The 26,570-nt window shown below is 38.9% G+C and overlaps 1 protein-coding gene and 1 long non-coding RNA gene across 5 annotated transcripts in view; one reads left to right on the top strand and one right to left on the bottom strand.

Annotated features, from left to right (window-relative positions):
• Positions 1 to 828: 828 nt before the first annotated feature.
• Positions 829 to 26,570, bottom strand: part of MED6 (mediator complex subunit 6) — a 56,060-nt gene continuing 30,318 nt past the window's right edge. The window contains exons 1-8 of one of the 4 annotated variants that reach the window (XM_032245740.1): positions 19,422 to 19,528; positions 14,504 to 14,663; positions 13,521 to 13,612; positions 10,235 to 10,317; positions 9,819 to 9,927; positions 7,879 to 7,994; positions 2,359 to 2,386; positions 829 to 1,540 (exon numbers count right to left, since the gene is read on the bottom strand). In XM_032245740.1, the coding sequence (XP_032101631.1) occupies positions 1,410 to 1,540; positions 2,359 to 2,386; positions 7,879 to 7,994; positions 9,819 to 9,927; positions 10,235 to 10,317; positions 13,521 to 13,612; positions 14,504 to 14,663; positions 19,422 to 19,443 (741 nt within the window). In that variant the 5' untranslated portion in view covers positions 19,444 to 19,528 and the 3' untranslated portion in view covers positions 829 to 1,409. Of the gene's footprint in view, positions 1,541 to 2,358; positions 2,387 to 7,878; positions 7,995 to 9,818; positions 9,928 to 10,234; positions 10,318 to 13,520; positions 13,613 to 14,503; positions 14,664 to 18,582; positions 18,605 to 19,421; positions 19,530 to 26,570 lie in introns of those variants that run through there. The other 3 variants (XM_032245742.1, XM_032245741.1, XM_032245743.1) reach the window with 3 other exon arrangements.
• LOC116528502 lies at positions 19,500 to 25,924 on the top strand. The gene is made up of 3 exons (XR_004259069.1): positions 19,500 to 19,535; positions 21,718 to 21,786; positions 25,304 to 25,924. It is a non-coding gene; the product is annotated as an uncharacterized LOC116528502 (long non-coding RNA).

The raw sequence follows: 26,570 nt of genomic DNA, 5'->3' as shown, positions 1-26,570 counted from the left end.
TGCTACTTAACACAAAAAACATAAATGACAAAATTCAGTGGTAGCAATTGTGGAAAAACTGATACATATTTCGTACTTTGCTGTTTGATGACTAGTCCAATCTTTTGAGGGACAACTTAGCAATATGGACTAAGAGCAATAAAAATGCAGAGACTCTAGCGATATCACTTCTGGAACTCTATCCTAAATAAATACCAAATATTGAAAAGGCATTATACAAAGATATAATCACCGCAGTCTTATTTAAAACAACGTAAATCGGGAAAAATCCCAAGTGTAACACAGAAAGAAAACTGAGATATAATCATTCAGACACTAAAACAGTCTATAAAAACTATGTAAACATGGGAAAAAGCTTACAATAGATATAATAAAGTAAAATTGTATGAAAGCAGTGATTAAAGTACAGTTTTAAAAGCATCTACATGCAGCAAGCACACTCAGCCCCCTTGTCATGAGATATCCTGTGCCGCCTAGGGACTCTGCAGACTTCCTACCAGCAAGAAGGCCCTCACCAGATGGAGCCACTCAATGGATTTCTCAGCCTCTATGGCTGTTAAAAAAAAAATACATTCCTTTTCTTTATTGAAAAAAAATTATCTACACACAGAGTAAGATTAAAATTCCCAACACTGTTATAGTATTTATAGGGTAATGGTATTGGTGAGTGAGGTTTATCCTTTTTGTCATCTTTCAAAATGTCAGTAACTAAATACTGAGGAATATATAACTAACAAAAGGAAATATGCTTAGTTACTACTTTAACATCCTTTGTGTCTTCAAAGTGCATCTGAAAAATATCAGTTATGATAAAGAAAAAAGTCATAATGAAGCAATATATACAAATATCTTTATTTTGCTTTTAAACGTATCTACCAGTAAACATGTGAGTGGGTAGGCCGCACAAGCCCAGGAGAGGAAAGGTTACAGAAGATGTATAACAAATATTCACTAGAAATCATGATCGGAATAATATCCTTTCTCTTTGAGATGGAGTCTCGCTCTGTCACCCAGGCTGGAGTGCAATGATGTGATTATCGGCTCACTGCAACTTCTGCCTCCCAAGTTCAAGCAATGCTCTTGTCTCAGCCTCCTGAGTAGCTGGGACCACGGGCACCCACCACCATGCCCAGCTACTTTTTGTATTCTTAGTAGAGACAGGGTTTCGCTACATTGGTTAGGCTGGTCTCGAACTCCTGACCTCAGATGATCCACCAACCTCGGCCTCCCAAAGTGCTGGGATTACAGGCGTGAACTACCGCACGTGGCCTAATATCCTTTCTTAAAGAATAAGTGCATTCCACACAAATAAGATGATTACAATAAAGTACCTTAAAGCTCAAGAGCCACAGTACTGAGGTATGATAACTGGCATGAGGAGTCTTGCACGCTTCTCTTTTGTCTAATACTCACTGAAGTCTCATCCGTTTTTCCGGGGGGGCTTTAGCACTCACTGTCTGTTGTACATTCTTTGTGGTCTCCTTCTCCTCAGATTTTACAGTTTCTGGTACAGGTTCTGCCTCTTTCTTTGTCTGATCCACTAGATATCAAAAGTAGATTTTTTTGGAAGGGGGATATAGATGGAGGGATGAGAAAAATTCAAACAATGGTTAATATGAATGATTCACATTTTCAAATTCACTTTTAATTGCTTATCTCAAGTTCTAGATCTAGCTGTTTCCCCAAGCAGATGTATACAAGAACCTAGTTACAAACCTAACAACCTGATAACTCAAGGAAATTAGTAATACTAGACAAAATTACACAGCATTTAAGACAGTACGTTAAAAACAAGATATATAATTATTCTTACCCAGTACCATGATGTTTCAATGCCTATTTTCAATAATGTAACAGAAAACACCACTGTGTAAAAATACACATAGATTTGATGGAAAAAACCTTGAATCGCATTGGCTTCCTCACACCTCAATACCTACTCTTTCCCTCCCCATTCATCTTTTCACTACCACAAACGCTACCACAGTGGCACCACCTGCTGACAGTTGAGCAGATCTCAAAGGTTAGGAGTAAAAAATTACAATGAGAAACTCTACAACAAGATTGTCCCACCTGTGGCCCAGGATGGCTTTGAATGTGGCCCAACCGAAATCTATAAACTTTCTTAAAATATTATGACTTTTGCTTGTTTTAGATCATCAGCTATCATTAGTGTTATTTTATGTGTGGCCCAAGATAATTCTCCTTCCAATGAGGCCCTGGGAAGCCAAAAGATTGGACATCCCTGCTCTAGAAGGACAAAATGACCATAGCTCATTTCACATGCTGTAGTTGTTACTGATTTACAGGCTGTTCGATCTTATTTCAAGCTTAATAAGAATATTAGATGAACCATACCTGGAACAGGCTTTTCTCCAGACTTTTGCTATGATTTTTTAGAAAACAGGGAGGGAGAGAAAGAGGAAAAAGAAGAAAACAGGTCAGATTGGCAAAGTTTCTTCTTCTTGATTTCATATTAATACAATGAAAACTTCATCCAAATCATATTTCAAATGACTTTGTGAAGAAAAATTTCTATTTAGATACTATAAATTTATCATTTTCTACTTCTTATTTCCCATTCCAGAAAAGACATAAATCAAAAACTAGAACAAGATAGTCAACCAACCATAAAAACATTTGAACATTTAACATTGTAGCCATGTGTGGACCCAGGCTACAATGCTTTATAAAAAGCAATTCAGTAGAATCCAATGGGAAGAAATAATGAAGTCTTTCAATACTCTAAAGTCTTATTTTCTTTGGGGATATGAATTATGCAAAGAGAAAATGAAGTATGGATGAACCAGGACTTTTAAAGTTGGCAGGCAAGGGAAATTTGGAGGCAAAAGAGATTTCTGATGAGTGTATTATTAAAAACCAATCTATAGAAAAAAAAGATAAGAGCATCAGAGGTCAGAAACAAGGTCAGATCCTTCACTCTGTACAGCAATTCTTTCACTTGATTAAGCTGTCATCTCCTTTGCCCCATTCTCCAAGTTAAATGCTCTAAAACAATCTAGTCGTCTTCTTCAAGGTTCACAACCTACCCCCTCATTCTCATCCGATGACACTGTCTCCCATGTTTAAAAACAACAACAAAAAAACCAGGATGCCAACACCACCAACTTCCTTACCACCTACCTTTAAACTTATTATAATTTTATACACACACACACATACACACACACTTAAAACACCTTATTACTTCCATATCATCTGAGAAGAAAAAAGTTCTCTCATTTCACTTCTAATGTCTCCATCTGTTTGCTGAATCTTTCTGGATTTACATGCCCTTCCTAAGCCTTCTTACCTATTGCCATTCCTAATAACTACAAAATTTTCTGATATGGATCCAGGTTCTTGCTGACAACTGCCAACTATCCTACTCCAACTGCAAGTCCTGGGAAACTTTACACTTAACAAGACCAAAACTGAGCTTCATATTATTACCCACTGTGCAATAAAAGGGTTGCCATAGAAGGCTTGAGGCTGCTATACTTAGAAAAGCCTGCTCACAAAGCTGGCCCTTGGCTAGTGTCTAGAAACTTTGGATTTTTGGAGGTTTCCCACCATTTCCTGATAACAGTGACTCTCTGTGCCTAGACTCTACAAAAAATGTGATTTGGGTTAAATACCTGCTTTCTTCAGAGGCTGTGAAATTTTGGTATGTGCTAGGTAGAGGGTACCTACATGAAGAGCCTCACCCCCAACTCCATAAAAACGCCTTGGGTACCGGGTATCTAATGGACTTCCCTGGGCAGAAATATCACACATACATTGCTGCATTTTCACTGTTGAGAAGAGTGCACTCTGTGTAATCTCTTAAGGGAAGAAGGAAATATAAGGAAGCCTGTACATGGATTATTCCAGACTCTGCTGTCTTTTTCCCTTATGATCTGGCTATATATGTTTACCACATTACGGCAATAAATCTTAGCTCTGAGTACAACTACATGCTGAGTCCTTTGAGTCCTGCTAGCAATCTCCAAATATGGGAGTCATCATGAGAACCCCCAACAAAGCCATATATCACATTATCTTGTGCAAATATCAGTATTTAAACATGTCGAAAGTAATTCTGAGGAAACAAATCATTTTTCTTTAAAATAGGAAAGGAAATATAGGGAGGAACATTGAGGAGAGTAAAAAAATTGAAAGGGGGAATTTTTCCACTGCCGGCACTGAATCATTTAAGCTATACTGGACATTGAACTATATCTGGACATTGGAATAATGTCATTATTTACCCAACATAATACACTGTCTAATCTTTTCTAGATTAGACAGGTCTGCCAGATGAGTAGAACAGGGTTTGAGATGGGGATATACACCAAGGGTGCCTCTTGGAGCAAATTTAATCAGGTGGCTTCGGTTTAAATAATCCTAGTTGAAGTAATATCCTATGGTATTCTAGTAGCTTCTAAAAACAGCACTAAAAAAGAGAGTCCCCATAAAAGGCTCTGAGGACCAATACTCTCATCACATCGGTGTTAGTGCAACTTCCAGCAGTAACAACAATTAAAATATGAAAAACGGAGCTTCAAAGAAGCAGGCAGAACTTCTCTATTCTCCTGAACGTCCCATTATAGGGGCAACATTCCTGGGTACCACAGGCCCAATGCACAATAAAATTGGTAAGTAGGAATACCTTCTGTATCCTTATCCGAAGTACAAATAGTTCTGGAGGACACAATGGGTAAAGAAAAGAAGAGTTCGTGTGAGCTAAAAGAAGTTCTGGGAGGCTTCAAGGAGATTTTTTTTTTTCTCTAGATCTGAGGCTAGAAAAAATTTTGGTAAGAAAAGCAAAAAAGATTATTAATAGTTGTAGAGAAAGCCATCTTTCTCCTAGTTATGTTACACAGTGCTGAACATTATCTTTGGCAGTTGTTTTTTGGCCCTTGGATGGTCAAAGAAATGTGGAGTTCAGGAATACGATGATGTAAGTATGAATGTGGCTAAACCTTTAAAAGAAAAAGGTAAAAAACCCACTGAAATGATATGAAGTATACAGTCTGCTTAAAAATAACTGGGAGAAAGTAGGGGAAGAAGAGATAAAACAAGCTTGGCCATTTTTGATAACTGTTGAGGCAGGCTAAAAGGTATACGGGGTTTCACTTTTAATTATTCTCTCTGCTTTCATGTTTTTAAAATTACTGTGCTTTTCTAAAGAGGTTTTTGTTTTTTTATTTTATTTTTTTCTGAGATGGAGTCTCACTCTGTCACCCAGGCTGGAGTGCAGTGGCGCAGTCTCAGCTCACTGTAACCTCTGCATTCCGAGTTCAAGCGATTCTCCTGCCTCAGCCTCCTGAGTAGCTGGAACTACAGACGCATGCCACCATGCCTGACTAATTTTTGTATGTTTAGTAGGGACGGGGTTTCACCATGTTGGCCAGGATGGTCTTGATCTCTTAACCTCATGATCAGCCTGCCTCAGCCTCCCAAGGTGCTGGGATTACAGGCATGAGCCACCATGCCCAGCCAAGGGTTTTTATTTTAAGAATCAAGAGAGTCTTTGAGCTTTCTCTACAATGTCTAGACTAGCTCACCAGGATAGAACAGCAAATAAGATTCAAGGCAGCATCCCTAGCCAGGGAAAAAAAAAACTGTCTTTCACTAGAGTACTTCAGAACTCAAATATAATGGGAAACTACTCAGTGTTCTGTAGGTTGGTCAATGAAAACCAAATACCTAACAACTGTATTTAAACCAAAATCTGTGTTTTTCCCTGTATTCTGAATTTTAGTTAACAATACCAATGTAATTCTAGGCATGAAACCCCAGAATCACCCTTTGTCCAATTTCTCAAAATCTAACCACCAAATTAAAGCAATCCTAACTCTGAAATTACCTCCTAAATCTGTCTCCTCTCTATCCTATGGCCACAGAATTAATTCAAGCTCTCCACAATCTAAGTGCCCTGAATCCAAACTTTACATTGTGATTTCCTAAGCATCCCCCACCATACTGTCACTAGTTATCTTCTAAAACACAAAACTGACTACATTACTCCCTTGCCAACTACTTTAAAACATCCAATGGGTCCTTATTGCCATCAGCAATAATTCTCAGCTAGTCACTTGAAGATGAGACAGCAGAGATTTCAGTGGGAATACACTCCTAGAGAGCATATACTTGAAAAAGAGTATACAAAATTTCCCCTGGTTTGGCCGGTCTTTGGTTATAATAGCTTTTATATTTAAATCTTTTATTTTTTATGTTTTAAATCTTCAAATAACTCTGAATGTATCCAGAGCTCTGTTACGTTTATAGGAGAGGTAATGGGTTATAAGTTTAAAATAGAGAAGAAACACAGGCCTACAGGATTAAATCCCTACTCCTTTGCATGGCATACAAAATCCTTCTCAACTGACCTTAATCCACCTTTTAAGTCTCATCTTCCATTACTCTTCCCCTCACAAACACAAAGAGTAAACCCTCAGAAGATTTTTCTGGTTTCTGAACACATGTTCACTAACTCAACTCATGTTTCTGGTTTTGCATGTTCTATTACCATTTTCTAGATCAGGACTGTTCAAAAGAAATGTGAGCCACAAATGCAAGCCATATGTGTATTTTTTAATTTTCTTGTCACATTTTTAAAAACAAACATTTATTTAGCCAAATATATCTAAAATATTATTTCAACATAAAATCAATATTTTTAAACTACTGAGATATTTTACATACACTCTTTTTCATACAAGTCTGAAATCCAGTATGCATACTGCACTTACATCACAACTCAATCTCTGGACTAGCTGTGTTTCAAATGCTAATTAGTCACATGTGCCTCGTGGCTACCATACTGGACAGCACATGTCTAGCTGTCTCCCCCTGGCCTACCTAGTATACATTATGTACTCACCAAATGAATGCTCAACTACACCTAACTTCTTACATTTTGTAGATATCACTCATCATCCTACACACAGCTATAATTCATTTATTTATTTATTCAACAATGTTCCATCTTCAAGTGCCATTCATGAGATTCCTCTAAACTAGCTTTCCTGTTCTGAGTTCCATCTTGTGTCTTCTGCTCTCTTCGCCACCACATCACAATTCCCATAGCACCCATCTTTCACTACAGCAGAGTCAGGGAAGAGAGAAGGGGAGGCCTGTTCTAAAGTCAACTCATGAAAAATTTCATTTAGTTTAAAATTTCCCTTGGAAAATCCCTTAAAGAGTTCCTAACAAAAACGGCATATAATTTTGTGTGTACACCCTGTAACGGTCCTTAAGAACTGAGACAAGCCATGAGAACAGCATATTCATCAATTACATTACATACCTATTTCCCTCCAAAAGCTCATTTAGTAGAATGGCAGGTGGATTTGCTATTGTTGTTAGAATCTCCCTGCCCCTCCAAATCACACAGTGGAATTCGTATAACTTAAAGCCCCAGTGTTGTGTTATTAATCACTATTAATCACTCCTGCCTCCTCTATTTATATTGCCAAACACTCTACCTCAGATATTCTGTTCTTTTTGTTATTCTATCATTTAGGTTGTTCAGATATCTATTACCCTAGGCTGGAAGGCGGCACATAGAGTAAAAAGAGCATGAGTTCCATATTCTAGTTTTGTTACCACCTGTGACACCTTCAGCAACCTTTTTAATGAGAATATTATCGATATGTAGTCCTCAAAGTTTGTGAAGATTCAGTAAGAAAAACAAAACAGTGTTAAATCCGTTCCATTTGCCCATTTCTTCTATTAAGTCTTTCAAAACCTTTCCTCTGATACGGAGATTTTTTAACTAATGAGGAAAATCAATAATTTTAGGTCACATCTGAAACAGTTCTCAATTAAAAATAAATATGTATGCCACACAAAAGAGGTAAAGATTAACCACACAAATTTTATTTTCATTACCTGCACAAATCTGGGTGGAAATTTTTGTCTAAGGTCTACAAGTAAAGCATCCACACGTTGTCTCTGAAAAATAGAGCTTGGTTCTTCTTTCCTTTTGGCTTTAGGTCTGACTTTATCTATTAAAATATGAAGTCTGAATCAAAACATTGCCTACTTAGTTTGGTGTCTCATATTTTACAAATCTTTATCCACCATGAACATACACAAACTTCACCTCATATTTTACAAATCTTTATCCACCATAAACATACATAAACTTCATTACCTGCTATACCAAAGATAATTCCCCAAATCAGGTAAACACAGCATATATACAGAAGTGTTGTAACTCTCCCTCTTAACTGAAGTTAAATTCTACCATTTACGGTGATACACATCTTTTAAAGCTACTTCAGTTTTGGTACATAAGCATACACAAACTTAAGATTCTTAAAGCTCAAGTTTTTCAGAATTACCAAGATCACAATCCAAATTATTGGTCTGAAATTATCTTTGCATTTTTTTTTTTTGAGATGGAGTCTCACTGCCCAGGCTGCAGTGCTGTGGTGGAGTCTTGGCTCACTGCAACATCCGCCTCCCGGCCTCAAGCAATTCTCCTGCCTTAGCCTCCCAAGAAGCTGGATTACAGATGCCTGCCACCACACCCAGCTAATATATTGTATTTTTACAAAATACAAACGGGGTTTCACCATGTTGGCGAGGCTGGTCTCGAACTCCTGACCTCATGATCTGCCCACCTCAGCCTCCCAAAGCGCTGGGATTACAGGCGTGAGCCACCACGCCCAGCCTTACCTTTGTATATTTTAAGTGTATTAAATGGTCTTTTCCCACAAAACCTATTAAGAACAAATTTAAAAATACAGGCTTCAAAAACTCAATCTACCATATTCAATTATTAAGACTGTAATTCACCAAAAAAAAAATAATAATATAACAAAACAGAAAATCATGTAGACAAAAAAAAGAAAAGAACCTGAAAGAGAAATTCTGAAGTTAATCACATGTGGGATTTGCCCTTGGGAGGGAGGTGTATTGGGAAACTGTCTCTAAGCAAAGTGTTCCAGATAAGTGTTATTCCAAACATTTGGTTATGGTAAGAGAAAATAGCAATTGGGCCAATTTTAGTCAACATTTCTTTTATCAAATGTTCCTGCTTATACCTACTATTAAGAAGATGATACAGGTCTGAATTCTATAGAAAGGCCATGTTTCCTCAGTAATTTACTCTGAGTTGCTATTTCTCAGAAAAGGAAATGCAAAATACAAGTATGCTGTTATAGGCACATTTCTGGAGGTAGCTGAACAGTAAAATATGATGAACACAGTAGCAGATTAGATGGAAACTTAGAGGACCTGGAGCCACAAGAGGTGATGAGATGGAAGGATCAGAAAACAGACTGGCCATCTGGAGATAGGGCTCTAAAAGGCAATCTCTCTCGACTCCACCGCTTTGAAGACTGGAAGAATAACAAGTTCCAGATTCCAAGATAACGCAACAGTCAGGGAAGTAGGGAATATCATCTTTGCTCATTCCAAATCACTGTCTCTCCTATGTCTCTATTTTTATTTTTAAGAGATCAGGTTTCACCATGTTGCCTAGGATGATCTTGAACTCCTGGGCTCAGGTGATCTGCCTGCCTTGGCATTACTAAGTGCTGGGATTAAAAGAGTGAGCCAGCATGCCTGGCCCCAAATATTTTAAAACCTTGAATCACCTTAACAAAGACTACCAGTTACCTAACAGACTAAACATGTATCTGTTCCTATGTGAAAGCTATGATTATCATATCTACTTACATGAATCTCAGCTGCAACAAAGTCACCATCCCACGAAAAAGTGATACACACCTAGAAAAGATCAACAGCCATTTTCCTAAAGAAAACAGCTTCATTCTCAGAGGATCAAAAGTGTTTTAGGAGGGTCTGGGTATTCTACTTACCTTGCTCTTCATGATCTTTGAAGTGCCACCAATACCCTTTGGAAGGATGATATCGACAGTATGACATAGCTTCATCAAAAGCTGACTGAATACCATGCACTGCAGTAAGCTTGCAAAAGGAAAAACAAATTCTAAATTTCTCATTAGGTCAACCAAAATTTCCAAAGTAAATACTCACAAAATGTCACATATGCAAAGACAGAACCTATTTTTCAGAACCTAAATTACTATATGATTGTAACTATGAAATATACTTTGAGCACTGACTTGACTCACAGTAACCACAGTTCAAAACATTCTAATAGTCAACACTTTACAGCAACTTACACAAGGCAGAGGAGCTCATTTGATTATTGGAAGCAAGGTAGCTAATTAAAAGTTTTCTTTAGTGCTTAAAGAATGTGAAGACCACTTACCACTCTAGAGTTTATAACTGATCCCAAGTCTGGTGCCTGATAGATCACTCCAGCAATGATATAGTAATCAGCTAGTGGGATAACTAAAACAGTAGGAAAAAAGGTTTATGAATACAGCTATGGACACAAATTGCTAAACAGACTCTCATAAAAAAACTAAAATCTGATATTTTCCCATAAGGTGGGGTTTAGCAATTACTGCTTTGGTAAAGCTGTACTAGAAAACAGCCACATCCAATCATTTACCTATCTATGGCCGCTCTGGCAATAATTGAGCAGTTGTCACAGAGACTACAAGGCCCACAAACCCCAAGTATTTAGTCACTGGCCCTCTTCAGAAAAAATATGCCCACTGTTGCCCTCCAGCAGTGCTTCTCAAACTTTAACGTGCATCTGTATTACCTGGGGATGCTGTTAAAATTAGATTCTTATTCAGTAGGCAGAGTGCATTTCTAACAAGTTCCCAAATGATGCCAATACTGTGTCAGTCAACCTTACTTAAAGGTGTAAGACAATGAGCAAGAGAGACTTTGGGTCCAATGTAAAGGTATCAAACGCAATGAGCTTGCTTTTGTGCCCCTGTGCTGGGTCCTAATGAATAAGACAGCTGCTAGTGAGGCTAGTGCCGTCTTGTATAATTTCTTTACCTTGAATCCTCTCACCATGGAAATCTTGTCTTGTCCCTAGCGTTGCCTTAGTTCTAACGTTCTCTTTTACTCTGGGCAGGGACTCTAGATCCTTGATTTTGAAACTAAATTTGGATTCCGGAATCACAACTTCTTTACCAAGTTATTCTCTGAAATCAATGCCAAGTTAAAGGTTCTTCATAAATGTCTTAATGAGGGTATAATTGAGAGATGTAGCTGTAATAACACCCATCTGGCTCCCCTATCTTAAATCTTCTCTTCAGTATGACTCTATTCGTGGTCTTGGCTTGATTCTAAACATCTTCGATTTCTGGTTGTCGCTGGAAAAGGTGTCTATCTCTTTGATTCAAAACCAGATCTGGACTCTATACTCTTCAGTGTTGCTTCTAAATCAAGTTTTCCGTAGGCAGTATAACCCAGGTAAGGCTTTTAGTTGGATCCATCAATGAGAATTTTCAATTGGTCCTCCATTAATTTGGTATGATTGCATCTACCATGCATTTTGTAACAGAATTAACTCAGTAGACTGAGATGAAAAGTTAATTGTGGTTGTCAACAAAGCCTGAGTCCTGTCCTCTTGCTCTCCTCCCTGGACAGCATGAGCTTCGCCACTTGCTCCACCCTCTCCACCAACAACTGGTCCCTGAGGTCCATCCAGGAACCCCGCTGATGTGCCTGGCTCGTCAGCGGCACAACCAGCGTATGTGCAGGCACCGGTGGCTCTGGTTCCTGGATCTCCATGTCCCGCTCCACCAGTTTCCAGGGCAACTTGGGGTGCAGGGGCCTGGCCATGGGGATGGCCAGAGTCTGGCAGGAATGGAGGCATCCGGAATGAGAAGGAGATCATGCAAGCCTGAAACTAACTGGTTCAAAGCCTGGCCTCCTACTTGGACAGAGTGAGGAGACTAGAGACTGAGAACCAGGGGCTGGAGAGCAAAATCTAGAAGGGACCCCAGGTCACAGACTGGGGCCATTACTTCAAGACCATCAAGGACCTGAGGGCTCAGATCTTAAATACTGTGGACAGTGCCCGCATCTTTCTACAAATCGACAACGCACGTCTTGCTGCTGATGACTTTGAAGTCAAGTATGTGACAGAGCTGGCCATGCACCAGTCTGTGGAGAGCGACATCCATGGGCTCCACAAGTTCACTGATGACACCAATGTCACTTGGCTGCAGCTAGAGACAGAGATTGAGGTATCAAGGAGGAGCTCCTCTTCATGAGGAAGAACTATGAACAGGAAGTAAAAGGCCTACAAACCCAGATTGCCAGCTCTAGGCTGATCGTGGAGGCAAATGTCCCCAAATCTCAAGACCTTGCCAAGATCATGGCAGACATCTAGGCCCAATACAAAGACTCTGAAGAACCAAGAGGAACTATAAAAGAACTGTTCTCAGCATATTGAGGAGAGCACCATAGTGGTTACCACACAGTCTGCCAAGGTTGGAGCTGCTGAGGTGATGCTCACGAAGCTCAGACATATAGTCCAGTCCTTGGAGATCGACCTGGACTCAATGAGAAATCTGAAGTCCAGCTTGGAGAACAGCCTGAGGGAGGTGGAGGCCCACTATGCCATGCAGATGGAGCAGCTCAACAGCATCCTGCTGTACGTGGAGTTGGAGCTGGCACAGACCCAGGCAGAGGGGCAGCACCAGGCCCAGGAATATGAGGCCCTGCTGAACATCAAGGTCAAGCTGGAGGCTGAGATCGCCACCTATTGCTGCCTGCTGCAAGACAGCAAGGAATTCAATCTTGGTGATGCCCTGGACAGGAGCAATTCCATGCAAACCATCCAAAAAACCAGCACCCATCAGGTAGCGGACAGCAGAGTGGTATCGGAGACCAACACCACCAAAGTTCTGAGACATTAAGCCATCAGAAGCAGTGTACTCTTTGAGAAGCAGGAGGCCAATAAAAAGTCCAGAGGTCAAGGAAAAGAAAAGTTACTTGGGATGCTTGATGTTCAGTTGGTATCCCAACTGTGAGGTAGCTTTGATGCAGTGAGTTGTTCTGACTGTTGGTACTTGAAGAGTTGTCCTTGGGCATGTTTAAAGAGTCCTGGTATCCAACTATAAACTAGTAGAACTGGCTTTTCAAACATTTCCTACATGATAGTTATACATGTTGTACCAGCCTCTGCAGATGACTTGTACAATGTGATTATAGTGGACACCAGATTTCTTTTAGACAATCTAAAAATTTGGTAGGCAGAGGATGTCCAAGCTACCAGCCTTCATTAAAAATCTCTGGCTCAAAGTCTCAAATGGACTTCCCTGAGCAGACATATTGAGTGCAGCTGCATTTCACTGCTGTATGGAGGGCACACTCAGGTATGGCCCTTCACAAGCAAAAGGGAAAGCGTAGGAAACTTGTACATGGATTCCTACAGACCCTACTGACATGTCTTTTTCCAGTACTAATCTGGCTGCGTACCCTTACTGTGTTGCCATAACAAATCTTAGCTGTAAGTATAAGCATATGCTAAGTCTGGTGAGTCCTCCAGCATGGTACTGAACATGTATGTGGTCTTGGGGACCCTCCAAAAAGAAACCAGTCAAAAAAACAAGTTAGGTCAAGAAGGAAATACATCATGGTATTTTAAATAGAAAACAATGCCTTAAGTTTACACATTTTACCTTGAGCAGGTGACTGCCGCTGTTGCTTTCGAATGATGAAAAGAATGGGCTCTTGAGCATGTAAAAGGATGTATTCGATTCCAACCATCTGACTGAAAACACAACACAGATATCCAAAGATCTATAAATGCCCTACAATAATTTCATATGACATTCAAATTATTATATAAAAATTTGGCAACACTAAATAGGATTAAAACTGCCTATGTCTGGCTATTGAGTAAAACTGGCTATTTTCCCAGACAGGTGGCATATAGATAAAGGAAGATTTATTTTTTAAACAACAAAATTTCTCTACAGAAATGTGTTATAAATTTAAATCTGAGTATTTTCAGTCAGGAAAGTACACCGAAGAGTGTCCGTTTCAAAAAGGCAACCAAAATGCCATGATGCTTCCTGATTAAATCTATAAATACATATAAAATATAAAAATAACCAGGAATACTCAACTATATATACTACCAAACTAGAAAACATCAAAAACTTTTTCCTCACCCCAACAAATTTTTTTACCTGACAGATTATGTTTAAAAGCAACAATATGTTGTCCCAATAGCTGTATTTGCCCCACAACAAAAGCCGTTTAAAATACGACATAAATTTAATTTTATAAGCCCCTCCTCAATATTTAGCTGACAACAGGAAAATTGTATCAACAGTTGTTTCAAATACTTTTATAATATAAAATAGACATAGAAGAGACAATAATTACAGTTCCCTGGTTGATAATAACAGTAACATTGCCAAAATCACTCATCAGGTCAAAATCAAAGCTTGTTACATTTAAAGTAAACATTGTGAAGTTATACAGAAAAGACCTCCGTTAAAACTGAATACTAATAATTACCTTGCATGTCAAATTTGTACAAACCCAAATAAAACTCCAAAAGTTCTACCCTGCACTTCAAAACCCACAGCTTGAAAGAACTGTTCATTGCAAAACTCGTATTTGGTAAAAATGCTACCTTCTTAAAATAACTTACTTCAAGTGTTCTAATGTCAGCCTCTGCATTTTGACCACTTCATTATTACATGTTCTGTCATAAAAAGGATTACTTCTTTCTGAAAAGTAATCCAAGACACTACCACTGTTCAAAATAGGGATCCAAGAGCTGTCAACCCAAGAAATTCCCAGCAGATTGTCTACAGGAAAGAAAACAAAATGATAAAGGATTAGAAAAAAAGAAAGAATTCAATCCAACAAACATTTATCATACATCTAATGTAGCAGGCACTATGAATATAAGGATGACATGGGTCCTAACCAACACACTCTCATGATGTAACAGAAGAGATTATTCAAGAAAGCAATAACATGATGTAAGCGTTATAATAAAGACACGGTGAAACCCCATCTCTACTAAAAATACAAAAAATTAGCTGGGCATGGTGGCAGGTGCCTGTAATCCCAGCTACTTGGGAGGCTGAAGCAGGAGAATCGCTTGGCCCCGGGAGGCAGAGGTGTAGTGAGCCGAGATCTTGCCATTGCACCCCTGCCTGGGTGACAGAGCGAGACTGTCTCAAAAAAAAAAAGATATGAAGAAATGTGTTATGAGACTATACAGGAAGGAGCAGAATAATTTACCTGAGGGAATGAAAATGATTTTTCATGGGGTAAGAAGGTGAGTTTTAGCATAATATGTTAAATAATAAATAAAAACTTACATAGAGTAAAGGGCAAAGTAATTCCAAGCAGAGAATGTATATACAGAAGTGTAAAAATATAAAGTACATTATAGCTTTAGAGAATAATTTCATTAGGTGAAGAAGTGATAAGATTTAAAATATAGAAAGGATTTAATTGGAAATCCTTATATACTGGCAAGGAATTCAAAATTTTCAAACAACATGTATGCCCAAGAGAACACATCCATAGTCATTAGTTTAAGATCTCTCAATTAGGGATAGAGAAGTTAGGAAGCTATTATTGTAGATGAGATGATAATGATGTAAAAGCTAAAGGATAAACAGGAAGTAGAATGCCCTTAACTACGGTGACACAGTTTCATATTTAGAGTAGAATTAAATCATAGCTTTTAAAAAGACATGAAAAATAGAGCTAGATATTTTTAATAAATGAGCTTTTATTGGCTAATGGTTTCAATGATACTTCATACCACTGACTGTACTGAACACCACTAGGTGTAAATCATGAACATCAAAATACCTATACAATACAGGTTGAAAACCTTCAGCCTCTCTTATCCTTTTATTACCTCTGACATCTTCAAAGAAGTCAGACCTAATTCAAGGTGGCAAGCAGTTTTGAGCAAAATGACTCAACTGAGAAAAATTATATAAAGGTAAAATGTACTTTATGTGCTATACAGCAGGAGACAGATAAAGTATGTTAATAACCAAATAATTAGTACAGATCATTTACATGGTCCATCATAACTGGATCATGCAATAACCAAATACACAACAGACCAGGAAATAAGATTTTGGAAAGAGTCTTTGTAATGAAAAGCAACTAAAGACAAGCATCATTCTCAGCTTTAAATACTACAGTGCAATTATTAACATAGGTTTATTTACATTAAAACTTCTTATACATTTATTTCCTTAGCATGATTATATTAAAGTATTTCTAGAAGGACAGTTTCGGTTTGTTTTTCACAGGACACTATGTCTATATGGTGCCATAATCAATTATTAATAATAGTGTTAACAACATAATTTCAGCAGAGGTGGAATAATCCACAAAAACAAATAAATGTGTAATTATAGATCCTACCTACAAACAATTACAGGAAGTTAACAGATTCATTTAGGGACATGATGATAATGAACGTGTCTTGGATAGATTGGGTTTAAGTATGGAATCAGACTCTCAGAATTAGAATCTTAAACGTCATCTGCTCCATGTGACTTCAGTAAATTCTCCCTGTAAGTTCTCTTTACAAAGCTGTTTCCACACTTACAAAACTCTTCATCAGCATTTATTTCTAATCTATTTTAATTGTCTAGTAAACTAATTCAAAGAGGAAAAATGAGACATATATGACATACAAAACCAATGCAAATGGAAATAATCCTATTTCTCATTTTTGAACACTGACTTTGTGCCTGGCCCTGTTCTAATCACTTTACCACACAATAACTCAAAGAGTTTGGTAGTATATTACTATTTTACACAAGAAGAATCTAAAGCATGGGAAGGCTAAGTAACTTGTCACAGAACTACTAAATGGTGGAGCTGAGATTTGAATACAGGTATCCTAACTCTACAGATCACAGTCATACACACTACACTGGCTCAGAATGAAAACGCCCACTACAGAGATATTAAGAACTTGTGAGAAAAGCCAGAGGTCCTACTATAAATTTGAAGGCCACAGAACAATGAGTACTGTTCTAGAGAGGATGCAGTCTCATAAAATACATTTCCTCTTCTTCATCCTTATTGCCACTGTTATTTATTTAATCTCCCAAATGTCACTCAGACAACAGCTTTCCATTGGGCTCCCTGCCTCTAAGTCTTCCCTCAATCCTATTTGGCCTTAATTATGCTATGCTTGCAAAATAATCAAATTATGTCACAGCTTACTGCAAGAATGGTAGTGCACACTTACTGTCCAACAGATTAAGATCCAAATTCCTTAATATGGCATTTCACAATCTAGCTACACTAGATTCTCACTTCACTGCCCGCAATTATCTACCACACAGCAGAATGACACAAGGAAATAAAACTTCGGCAAGTTAATCTCCTTGTGCCTTGGTTTCCTCATCTATAAAATGAGATCATAATAGTATCTACATACTAAGGTTACATATGTAAAATGCTTAGCACATTGTAATAACTCAATAAATACTACTTGGGATTACGATGGTGTTGGTGGTGGCTTCTTTCTCTATGTTCTCATAGCAATCTTTATACACTTTTATTTTCATAACCTAGAAGCACAAGCAACTTCCCATTAAATTATGAGTTTTTAGAGAACTGGGGCTGTGTCTTACTCACCAGGAACCAATATAGGACCTGATTTAAAATAACCAGCAAATGTTGATTAATTCATGATTGAGGACCAAGTACAAGTACTACATTGGTCAGTGGTTTTTCTCAATCCATTTATGAGCTCAAGTATCCAAGAATATTTTTCTAGAAAATGGTTAAGAGGTAAGAGTTATGGTAAGAGTTGAGGTAAGAGTTGTGGTCTACGGCTATGAAAATGAAATTATCTGTTGCACTTAGAGATTATCTGTGAACCCAGCCCCACAAAAAGAATACACTACCAAGTCAGGCAGATTCTAACCACTTTCTACCATCTCTGTTGTTATCATTTTAATCCAAGCTATGTCCAAACCTCCATGCATTATCGAAGTGGCCTCCTAACTGGTTTCCTTAATTCTACCCTTGCTCTCTTACACTGTTCCCAGCAGCCAATGTATTCCTAAAAAAAATCATATCACATCATTCCTCTGATGGAAACCCTCCAATGGCTCTCCATTTTATTTGGAGGAGAAGCCAAAGACCTTATCATGGCTTTCAACATCTTTCTGACCTCATCTCCTTCCCACATCCTCTCTCACTTCCCTCCAGCCACATTGGCCTCCTTGCTGGTCCTTTAACACACCAAACACACTCTTAGAGTCTTTACCATGATCCCAACAAATCTAAATTGTAAGTAAAAATTATACAAACTAAGTATTTGAAAATAGTCTGATAGACTAAATGTTTCTCTTTTTTATTTTGTAGCAAGGCAACATGTTGACATAGCCTAGGCAGTTTAAGAGCATTCTAACAATCGGCAAGGATGAAATTAGGCATTTGAAACTCCCACTTATAATGAAAGAAAGGTATGTAAAATCGTGATCCAGAAGTGTTTAAGATCACCGGATAACTATAAATGAGAATGTTTGTAATAAATGTGCTAGACCCCAATCCAGTTAATATAGAAAAAGGTGCCTCAGGTCGGGGGCAGTGGCGTGAGCCAGCACTTTGAGAGGCCGAGGCGGGTAGATCACCTGAGGTCAGGAGTTAGAGACCAGCCTGACCAACATGGAGAAACCCGTCTCTACTAAAGATATAAAATTAGCCCGGCATGGTGTCGCACACCTGTAATCCCAGCTACTCGGGAGGCTGAGGCAAGTGAATCGCTTGAACCCAGGAATTGGAGGTTGCGGTGAGCCAAGATTGCGCCATCACACTCCAACCTAGGTAACAAGAGCGAAACTCCTTCTCAAAAAAAAAAGAAAGAAATAAAGAAAGAGAGAGAAGAAAAAGGCACAGCATCTCAAACACTTCCCTTTAAAAATCAAGTACTGTATATACGAACAAAAACAACCCTACATGCTCCCCAAGATCATTAATGGGTGGCATGTCCATATATTTATTCACTGATTGATTAAATATTTGAGTACCTCTACAGCTCAGGTGTGAAAAAGATACGACCCCTGCCCGTAATAATTGATGGATGTTCGATGTAAAGTATTATCGACTCAAAAATAAACCTTACAAAAGAAAACATTTGGGATTCATGCCCAGGGACTCGTGGGGAGCGATCGTATTAGGGAGTCACCACGCCAAGTCCCATGACATGAATCAAATCAAGTTGGCTCATTACCCCACTCCCTTCTCTGCCCAAAGGCCATTCCTTCACCCCAACAGAATAGCTCTGTTGTTGCAGAGATATGCGTGTAGAATACTCCAGCTCTGAAGACTCAAAGCCCAGAGCTGCTTCCAGCCCCTTCTCTCCCACGCTTCCAAGAGACGCTCCAAGAACTTGGAAAAACTCGTCAGTGTTTAGCTCGATCACAGTCTTAGGTCGTCCACAAAAAACAGTAAGAAAAGCTTGAGACCTAACACAAAGGAACCTGAACCTTGAGCCTGCGAGCTATAACATCCCAAACTAGTCCACAGACAATCAAGAGACAAAGTATAGCAATACAATATACCTCGAATATCGACCGCCGCCATAATTCCGACAGCCTTCACAGGTTCTCTTTCCGGCGCAAGGTAAACGTAAGCCTAGGCCGCCGGAAGCAGCCGTTTGAAGAGAGTGCGCAAGGGTGAAGAGGAACGTAGAGCGGAAGAGGGGGCGGGGAGGACAGGAGAGGGGCAGGGCTGAGAGATACGAGCGGAAGAGGAGGGGCGGAAATGGAGAGAGGCTGGGAGGCGGGAAACGCGGGGCGGGGCGCTGAAAGGCCTGTGCAGGTGTGCTGGGAAAGACTGGGCGGGGAGGGAAGGGCCAAAGAAGGAGAAGGGGAGGGAGGATTACCGGGAAAAAAAATTAGAAGACAGAGTACAGGAAGAATTCTGTCTTGATCTTCTGTGATCGCCAAAAAACAACAAATTCTGATGCTGTATAATTGTGCGTGGGAGCGTCTCAATTTTTAAAGCTCCTCTGGTGTATACATTGAACTGTTAGGTTTAGGAACGATGGTCATTTATATTTTTCACCCTGCCTCAGGTATTGGGATGGGACAGGACTCAACATAGAGAATTTGGGAGTCCTTGGCTTTCATGTGACCAAATCCATTAACAATCTAAACCAATTAAAGAAGCCTCTGAGAAAAATTTCACAAGACAGGAAATGCTTCTGAAGTGAAATATTAATGAGATTAAGAGAAAGGGAATAGGCCGGGCGCGGTGGCTCACGCCTATAATCCCCGCACTTTGGGAGGCCGAGGCGGGTGGATCACGAGGTCAAGAGATCGAGACCATCCTGGTCAACATGGTGAAACCCCGTCTCTACTAAAAATACAAAAAATTAGCTGGGCATGGTGGCGCGTGCCTGTAATCCCAGCTACTCAGGAGGCTGAGGCAGGAGAATTGCCTGAACCCAGGAGGCGGAGGTTGCGGTGAGCCGAGATCGGGCCATTGCACTCCAGCCTGGGTAACAAAAGCGAAACTCTGCCTCAAAAAAAAAAAAAAAAAAAAAAAAGAGAGAAAGGGAATACCCCTGGGTCCCAGAGTAATAGCAAATGTCTGCATTCCAAGTAGTCTGGAGTAGGTAGCAGGACTCCAAAGAGGGAATGATTCTGTGTACGGGGAAACTACAGAAAGCCTCAGATTCTCAAGCTCCAGTGTGGCTCTAAAAGCAAAACGATAGAAAAATGTGCAAACAACACACAGATACTGGGAAGAGGATACCAAAATCTGAAGGAGGAATGAGGGTGGGTGCCTACATCTTCTCCAAAACTTAGGTACTGTGAAGACTCCCCAAGAATTTAACCACAACGCAGGGGCAAGAGGGAAAGACCATGAATTTAATTGGGATTTTCAACCTCATAGATAAGGAATTCAAAATTTTTAAACCTCAGTAGAATAAAAGTATATGGCCTGTACATTTCAGTTTGGGGATTTTCTGCCTGAGATGGTATGTGTAAAATAGGTGTCCCAACAGAAATATATGGCTGCACAGAGTAGAATTTGAGAGAATTTTTCAGGAAGGAAATTTTCAGGAAGGCCTGGTTGGGACCCTAGTGGGAGGACATTGCAAAAAGGAGGCATATCATGTCCACTAGAAGGAAGTGTGATAGATACATCAAGGTTTTTGTTTCGTTTTTCTAGTTTTTTGTTTCTTGGTGTTTTGTTTAGACTAGAAGGAGATTAGGAAGAATAGTGACAGAACACACATCTGTAGATAATAAAACACATGGTATGCATGATAAATAAGACCCGGAAGCTAAACCTTTATCTTGTAGGCAATAGGAGAAATGTGATCAAGCTTCCATTTTAGAAAGATTACTTGAGGAGGATGAGCTGGAGGTGTTTGTAAGACTCAAAGCAGGGAGTCCATTTAGGGGATTCTTGCAAAAGGCAGTGGTAGCTGAAGGGAAAGAGAGGATTAAAGATATTTAGATGACAGAATCAAAAGGGCATTAGTGACTAATAAATGGGCTTGATAAGGGAGAGAGAAGAATTAAAAATGATTTTCAAGATACTGGTTTATAAGACAAGTGCCATTAATCAGATTAGGAATAACAAGTAATAAGTGAATAGGTGAGAAAAGAGGTAGTGATTTATTTCTGATCATGACCATGTTGTTCATAAAGTATTTGCAAAACATCCTGTAACCAGGGTATCTTAGCCTTTGCACTATGGATATTTTGGGCCAGTTCATTCTTTGCCTAAGGCAAATGTATGTTTAGTAGCAGTCCTGGCTTCTACCAACTACATGCCGATAGCACCCCCTCCCAGCAAAACTATTCCCAGTTGAAAACCACTGCTATACACTGGTATCTTTAGGAATATGAAGTCAAAGCAGAAGAGTTTCGAGAAGAAGGAGTACTCAACAGCATCAAGGAAACAAGTTAGGTAAGGTAACCGCCAAGAAGCAGGCATTGGATTTGGTAAATTGGATGCCCATAACAAGAATAATTTCTGTGGAATGGTAGGAAGGGGCAGAAGCCAGAGGAAGATATGTTCAGGAGTGAAAGGAGGTGGCATTGGGTGTAAACTGTGCTTTCAAGAAGCTTGGCTGAGGAGGAAGGCTAGAGCTAAAACACTACCTAGAAGGGAATGTGGAAATAATAATAGGGAAATGTGAGTAGGTTGTTAGATATTGTGAAAGACCCAAAGAGAGTATATCCAGTTTATCTTAAAATTGTTCATCCATTCATCAGTCGGTCATCAAGTATTTAACGCCTACTATATGCTTTGCTCAGCTCTCATTTCAGAAGATAAGTCAGTAAACGGACAAAGCCCCTGGCTTCAAAGAGCCAGCAGCTCTGATGGAAAAGAAAGACCATGAACAAGTAAACAAATAGAGAAGAACATTACAGCCTCACACCTGTAATCCTAGCACTTTGGGAGGCCAGGATGGAAGGATACCTTGAACCTAGGAGCTGGGGACCAGTCTCATCAACATAGTGAGACCCCATCTCTATTTCTCTTATATTAATTGTTTCAATTAATAAAGAAACATAAATTTAAAAAGAAGAGTATTACAGATTGCAGTAACAAAAACAGGAGAAGACGAGACAGGGAGGAAGCCACTTGGATAGGATGGTCAGGACACGCCTCTGAGGAAGTGATACCTGAGATGAGACCTGGAAGATAAGAGTGAATCACTCATGTGAACAGCTGGGGCACAAGCATTTCAGACAGAGGGGACCATGGAATCTACAGTGAGAAACAGGGTGGTCTCAGAAGCATAGAAAGGCCAGTGTAAGCTGGATTATATGAGTGAAGGATAAATGGTGGCAAAAAGGAGACTGGGAATGAAGGCAGGGGCCAGATGTTAGAGAGTCTGGTCAATAATTTATTTTTTATTCAAAGAAAATAGGAAGCTCTTAAAAGATTTGAAAGAGTAGAATGCCACAAAGGTATTAGTTCTGAGTGGAAATTTGTTTATGGATGTCCAAAGTATTTGCTGTGCTTATTGAGCCACTTGCTATGGATGAGGCACTGTGCAAGCACTTTGTTCCCTCAAAACAACCTTGCGAGGCAGCAGCTATTACTCCCATTTTTAAATGAGGAGACTGACTGAAGCAGATGAGCTAGCTTCTCGCCAGACTTAATATCTACTTGGGTATATAGCTGTGCTATATATTCCACCCGTTCCACCTGGATGAAGCTATACAGCCAGTTCACATCAAAGGACTGTGAATGGAAGTGATAAGCATTACCTCCAGGCCAAGGTAGTGAAAAACACTGGTTCTGTATTCACCTTCTCTCTCTGTATTCACCAGCTAGATGCCAGAAAAACCTAAGGTCATGAATTAAAAGTGGTGGTGTTAAGGGGGAGCTGGGAGTGGGGTCTCTGAAAGACTGATCACAGGTGCTGAACCACCTTGCTGACCTAAACTGGATCCAAAGCAAGAAATAAGATTTTCTTGAGTTAAAACACACACACAAAATTTTGCTATGTATTATCTCCTTCATAAAATCAGTAATACTGATGTAACCTATTTTCTGTAGGATATGTTAAAATGTGTACCTGCCTCCCCTACATAGAGTGTGACCTTTTGAAGCTTTATGATTTGGAGACTTAGATGGAATGTAAATGTGAGAATGCAAGTGAAAGAGAGAGAGGAAAAAAAGATCTTCAGTAAGAAAGTGGGAATGATTTCTGATTGGTTAAAGATGAAATGATACTCATGGATACTCATCTTCCACCATAGGATCACCATCTAGCTAAACAGCTTTTCTTCACACAAGCTCCCTTTAAATACCTGACGCCATGATCCTCATTACTATGTTTTGTTTTCTCTAACATTCTCTCCAATATTCTAAATTTACACAGGTCATGTCATCCCACTCTGTACCTACAGAAATGTGTGTCTTTCCTTATAGGAATACCTCTATGATTGCAGGGCCTGAATTCAGACTCTTTTCTAAAAAAGAAATTCTCTAGACTGCAAACTCTGTGAGGACATGGTCATGTCTGTGTTTGCCTAGTGTTACTTACTTAATCTCCTGCAGGGTGTTTTTTATATAGTAGGTGTTCAACAAATATTTGTTGAATGAACAAATTCATGTATAAGTGAATGGATGATATGGCAGCCCTCAGATAAATAATAAACTTCATTAATTCAATAATAAATGAAATATGAGATTGTTAATGGAGATTAATTTATGGGACGTTATAAGAAAATTCTTAAAATCTCTCCTGATGTTAGAATAATGCAAAATGCACATCAACTTTATTTATACTAATATTCTAAACAATGACAACATGGTTATATTTTGTTTGGTGTCAAAATGCAACAGGAAAGGCCGTGGGAAACAGATCTCCCGAACACCGAATACCGAAGAAATTGATTAAAGCCAGGAGCTGAGGAAATGTTCTGTCCAAATTCAGCTCATCTAACAAAGGAAGGTTCTGCCTTTATATAGGCATATACTTTAGATATTACACATAGAATAATCTTAGGTTTATAGCTTTAGAAATCACATATGAAAAGGGTCTTGGTTTACAGCTTCAGGAATCACATATGAAAAGAGTTTCGGTTTACAGTTTCAGGAATCACATGTGAACGGGTTCCGGTTTACAGTTTTAGGACTCACATATGAAAAGGTTTCTGTTTACAGTTTCAGGAATCACATATGAAAGGGTTCCAGTTTACGGTTTTCGGACTCACATGTGAAAAGGTTACAGTTTTAGGAATCACATATGAAAGGGTTCCAGTTTACAGTTTTAGGACTCACATGTGAAAACGTTACAGTTTTAGGAATCACATATGAAAGGATTTCGGTTTACAGTTTTAGGACTCACACATCAAAAGCTTTCTGGTTTGATCTTGTTTTAAGTAAAAATACTGCCTTCCGGAGTTTCCCCAAGACCAAGCCTGCCACCTACAGGAAGGTGAAACAGGAGGTGCCAATCGGTCAGCCTTTTCTTCTATTGAAATGCAGTGTGATAGTCAAAGGGGAAGTTGATCTGAGATGCCTGGGTCTCCTTCATCACTACCAGGAAAGTATTTTAGCAAATGACAAGTGTGTGAGGTGTTTTTCCTTCTTATTTAGTGAGGGAAAATCCAGCTGCTTCATTATACAAGACAGGGCAGAAAATTGCCTTAGAAATACTGAGGAATTCTTTTGGAAAAGTTACCTTGGAAACTCTGAGATTGGCCCCAGTGGTCCAGGGAGAGGTAATGTACCAATTTTTTTTGTGATTTCAGAACCCCTTAAGGCAAATGCCAAAACCTGACCCGAGGCAGTAATTTTGAAAGCAGCTGTTCACCTTAGGAAGTGACTGTAATCATAAACCAAAAAAATCGAATCACTAAGCTTTAACCCTAGAATCCTAAACTTAAGAGTACAAATAAGCTTGGTCCAATCAGAATCATCTTCCCTCAAAGAACCTTGGTGGATTTTCCTCTAATTGCAGGTTAGTTGTCAAGGGCTCATGAGATTACACAGAGCTAACTTTAAGTAAGACTCCAAGAGGCATCAAAAAGCAATAACAAAGACAAACTAGATAATCATACTCCAGTATGGTATTAGAAGATATTTAACAACTCCCACACTCTTTGGGGTGAGTATGCCCCTGAGATGCTTGGTTAATTCTGGAGCAGAGCAAAGAGAAGTATCCCAAGGAAGATCCTTGACTATCAACTCAATACAGCAGGTAGGAGCTCAAAGTCAAATTGCTGTATCTGAAGTAACAATCCCAGCAAACCCTGAAAAGGAGGTGGCTGCAGCAATATCTTGGAAATCTGCTGGAAGTTCTTGCTTTACACTTAAGAACCTGGGGGTAGAGGATGAGACAGTTTCCTGAAGAAAAACGCAGGGAAGAAAGTAGTAATTCCGGGACCTTATCAGTAATAAAATAGTTCAACGTATTCTCATATTGTCCTTTTAAGCTGGGCTATATCTATGCCCATGTCTCCCTTTTTAATCACATTTGTTTCTTCTTTTTTTCATGTATGAATGTCACCAAAAATTTATCTAATTTGATTCTATTTTTAAAGAATGAACATTTATCTTGATTAATTCATTTATGGTATATTTTCTGTTTCACTTATTTCTGTTCATATTTTTGTTCATACTTTTATTCTTCTATTTCCTTTGGTTTTATTCTGTTTTCTTTTTCTAATTTATTGAGATGAACATTATTTAATTAATCTTCGTTTTTTTTTTGTTTTTTTTTTTTTGAGACAAAATCTCCCTCTGTTGCCCAGAGATGCAATATTGGCTCACTGCAACCTCTGCCTCCGGGGTTCAAGCAATTCTCCTGCCTCAGCCTCTGGGATTACAGGCGCCCACCACCACGCCCAGTCAATTTTTTTGTATTTTTAGTAGAGACAGGGTTTTACCATGTTGGCCAGGCTGGTTTCTAACTCCCAACCTCAAGTGATCCGCCCCCCTCAGCCTCCCAAAGTGCTAGGATTATAGGCCTGAGCCAGTGTGCTGGGCCTTCTATTCATTTCTTAAGTAAGCATGTAAGGCTACAAACTTTCCCCCAAAGAAACACTTTAATTGCATACCTTAATTTTTGATGTAAACTATTTTCATTATCATTAAGTTCTAAGTGTTTAAGTTTTGATTTGATTTTTTCTTTGATTTATGAGTTTTGTTTAAATTCTCAGGTATATGGAATTTTAAAATTTATCTTTTTGTTATTAATTTTTTTTTTTTTTTTTTTTTTTTTTTTT

The sequence above is a fragment of the Sapajus apella genome, unplaced genomic scaffold, assembly GCF_009761245.1.
Source record: "Sapajus apella isolate SASKATOON/1434 unplaced genomic scaffold, GSC_monkey_1.0 scaffold59, whole genome shotgun sequence".
Taxonomy (NCBI): domain Eukaryota; kingdom Metazoa; phylum Chordata; class Mammalia; order Primates; family Cebidae; genus Sapajus; species Sapajus apella.
Note: the sequence above shows the minus strand (reverse complement) of the source record. Positions and strands in the feature narration are given on the sequence as shown.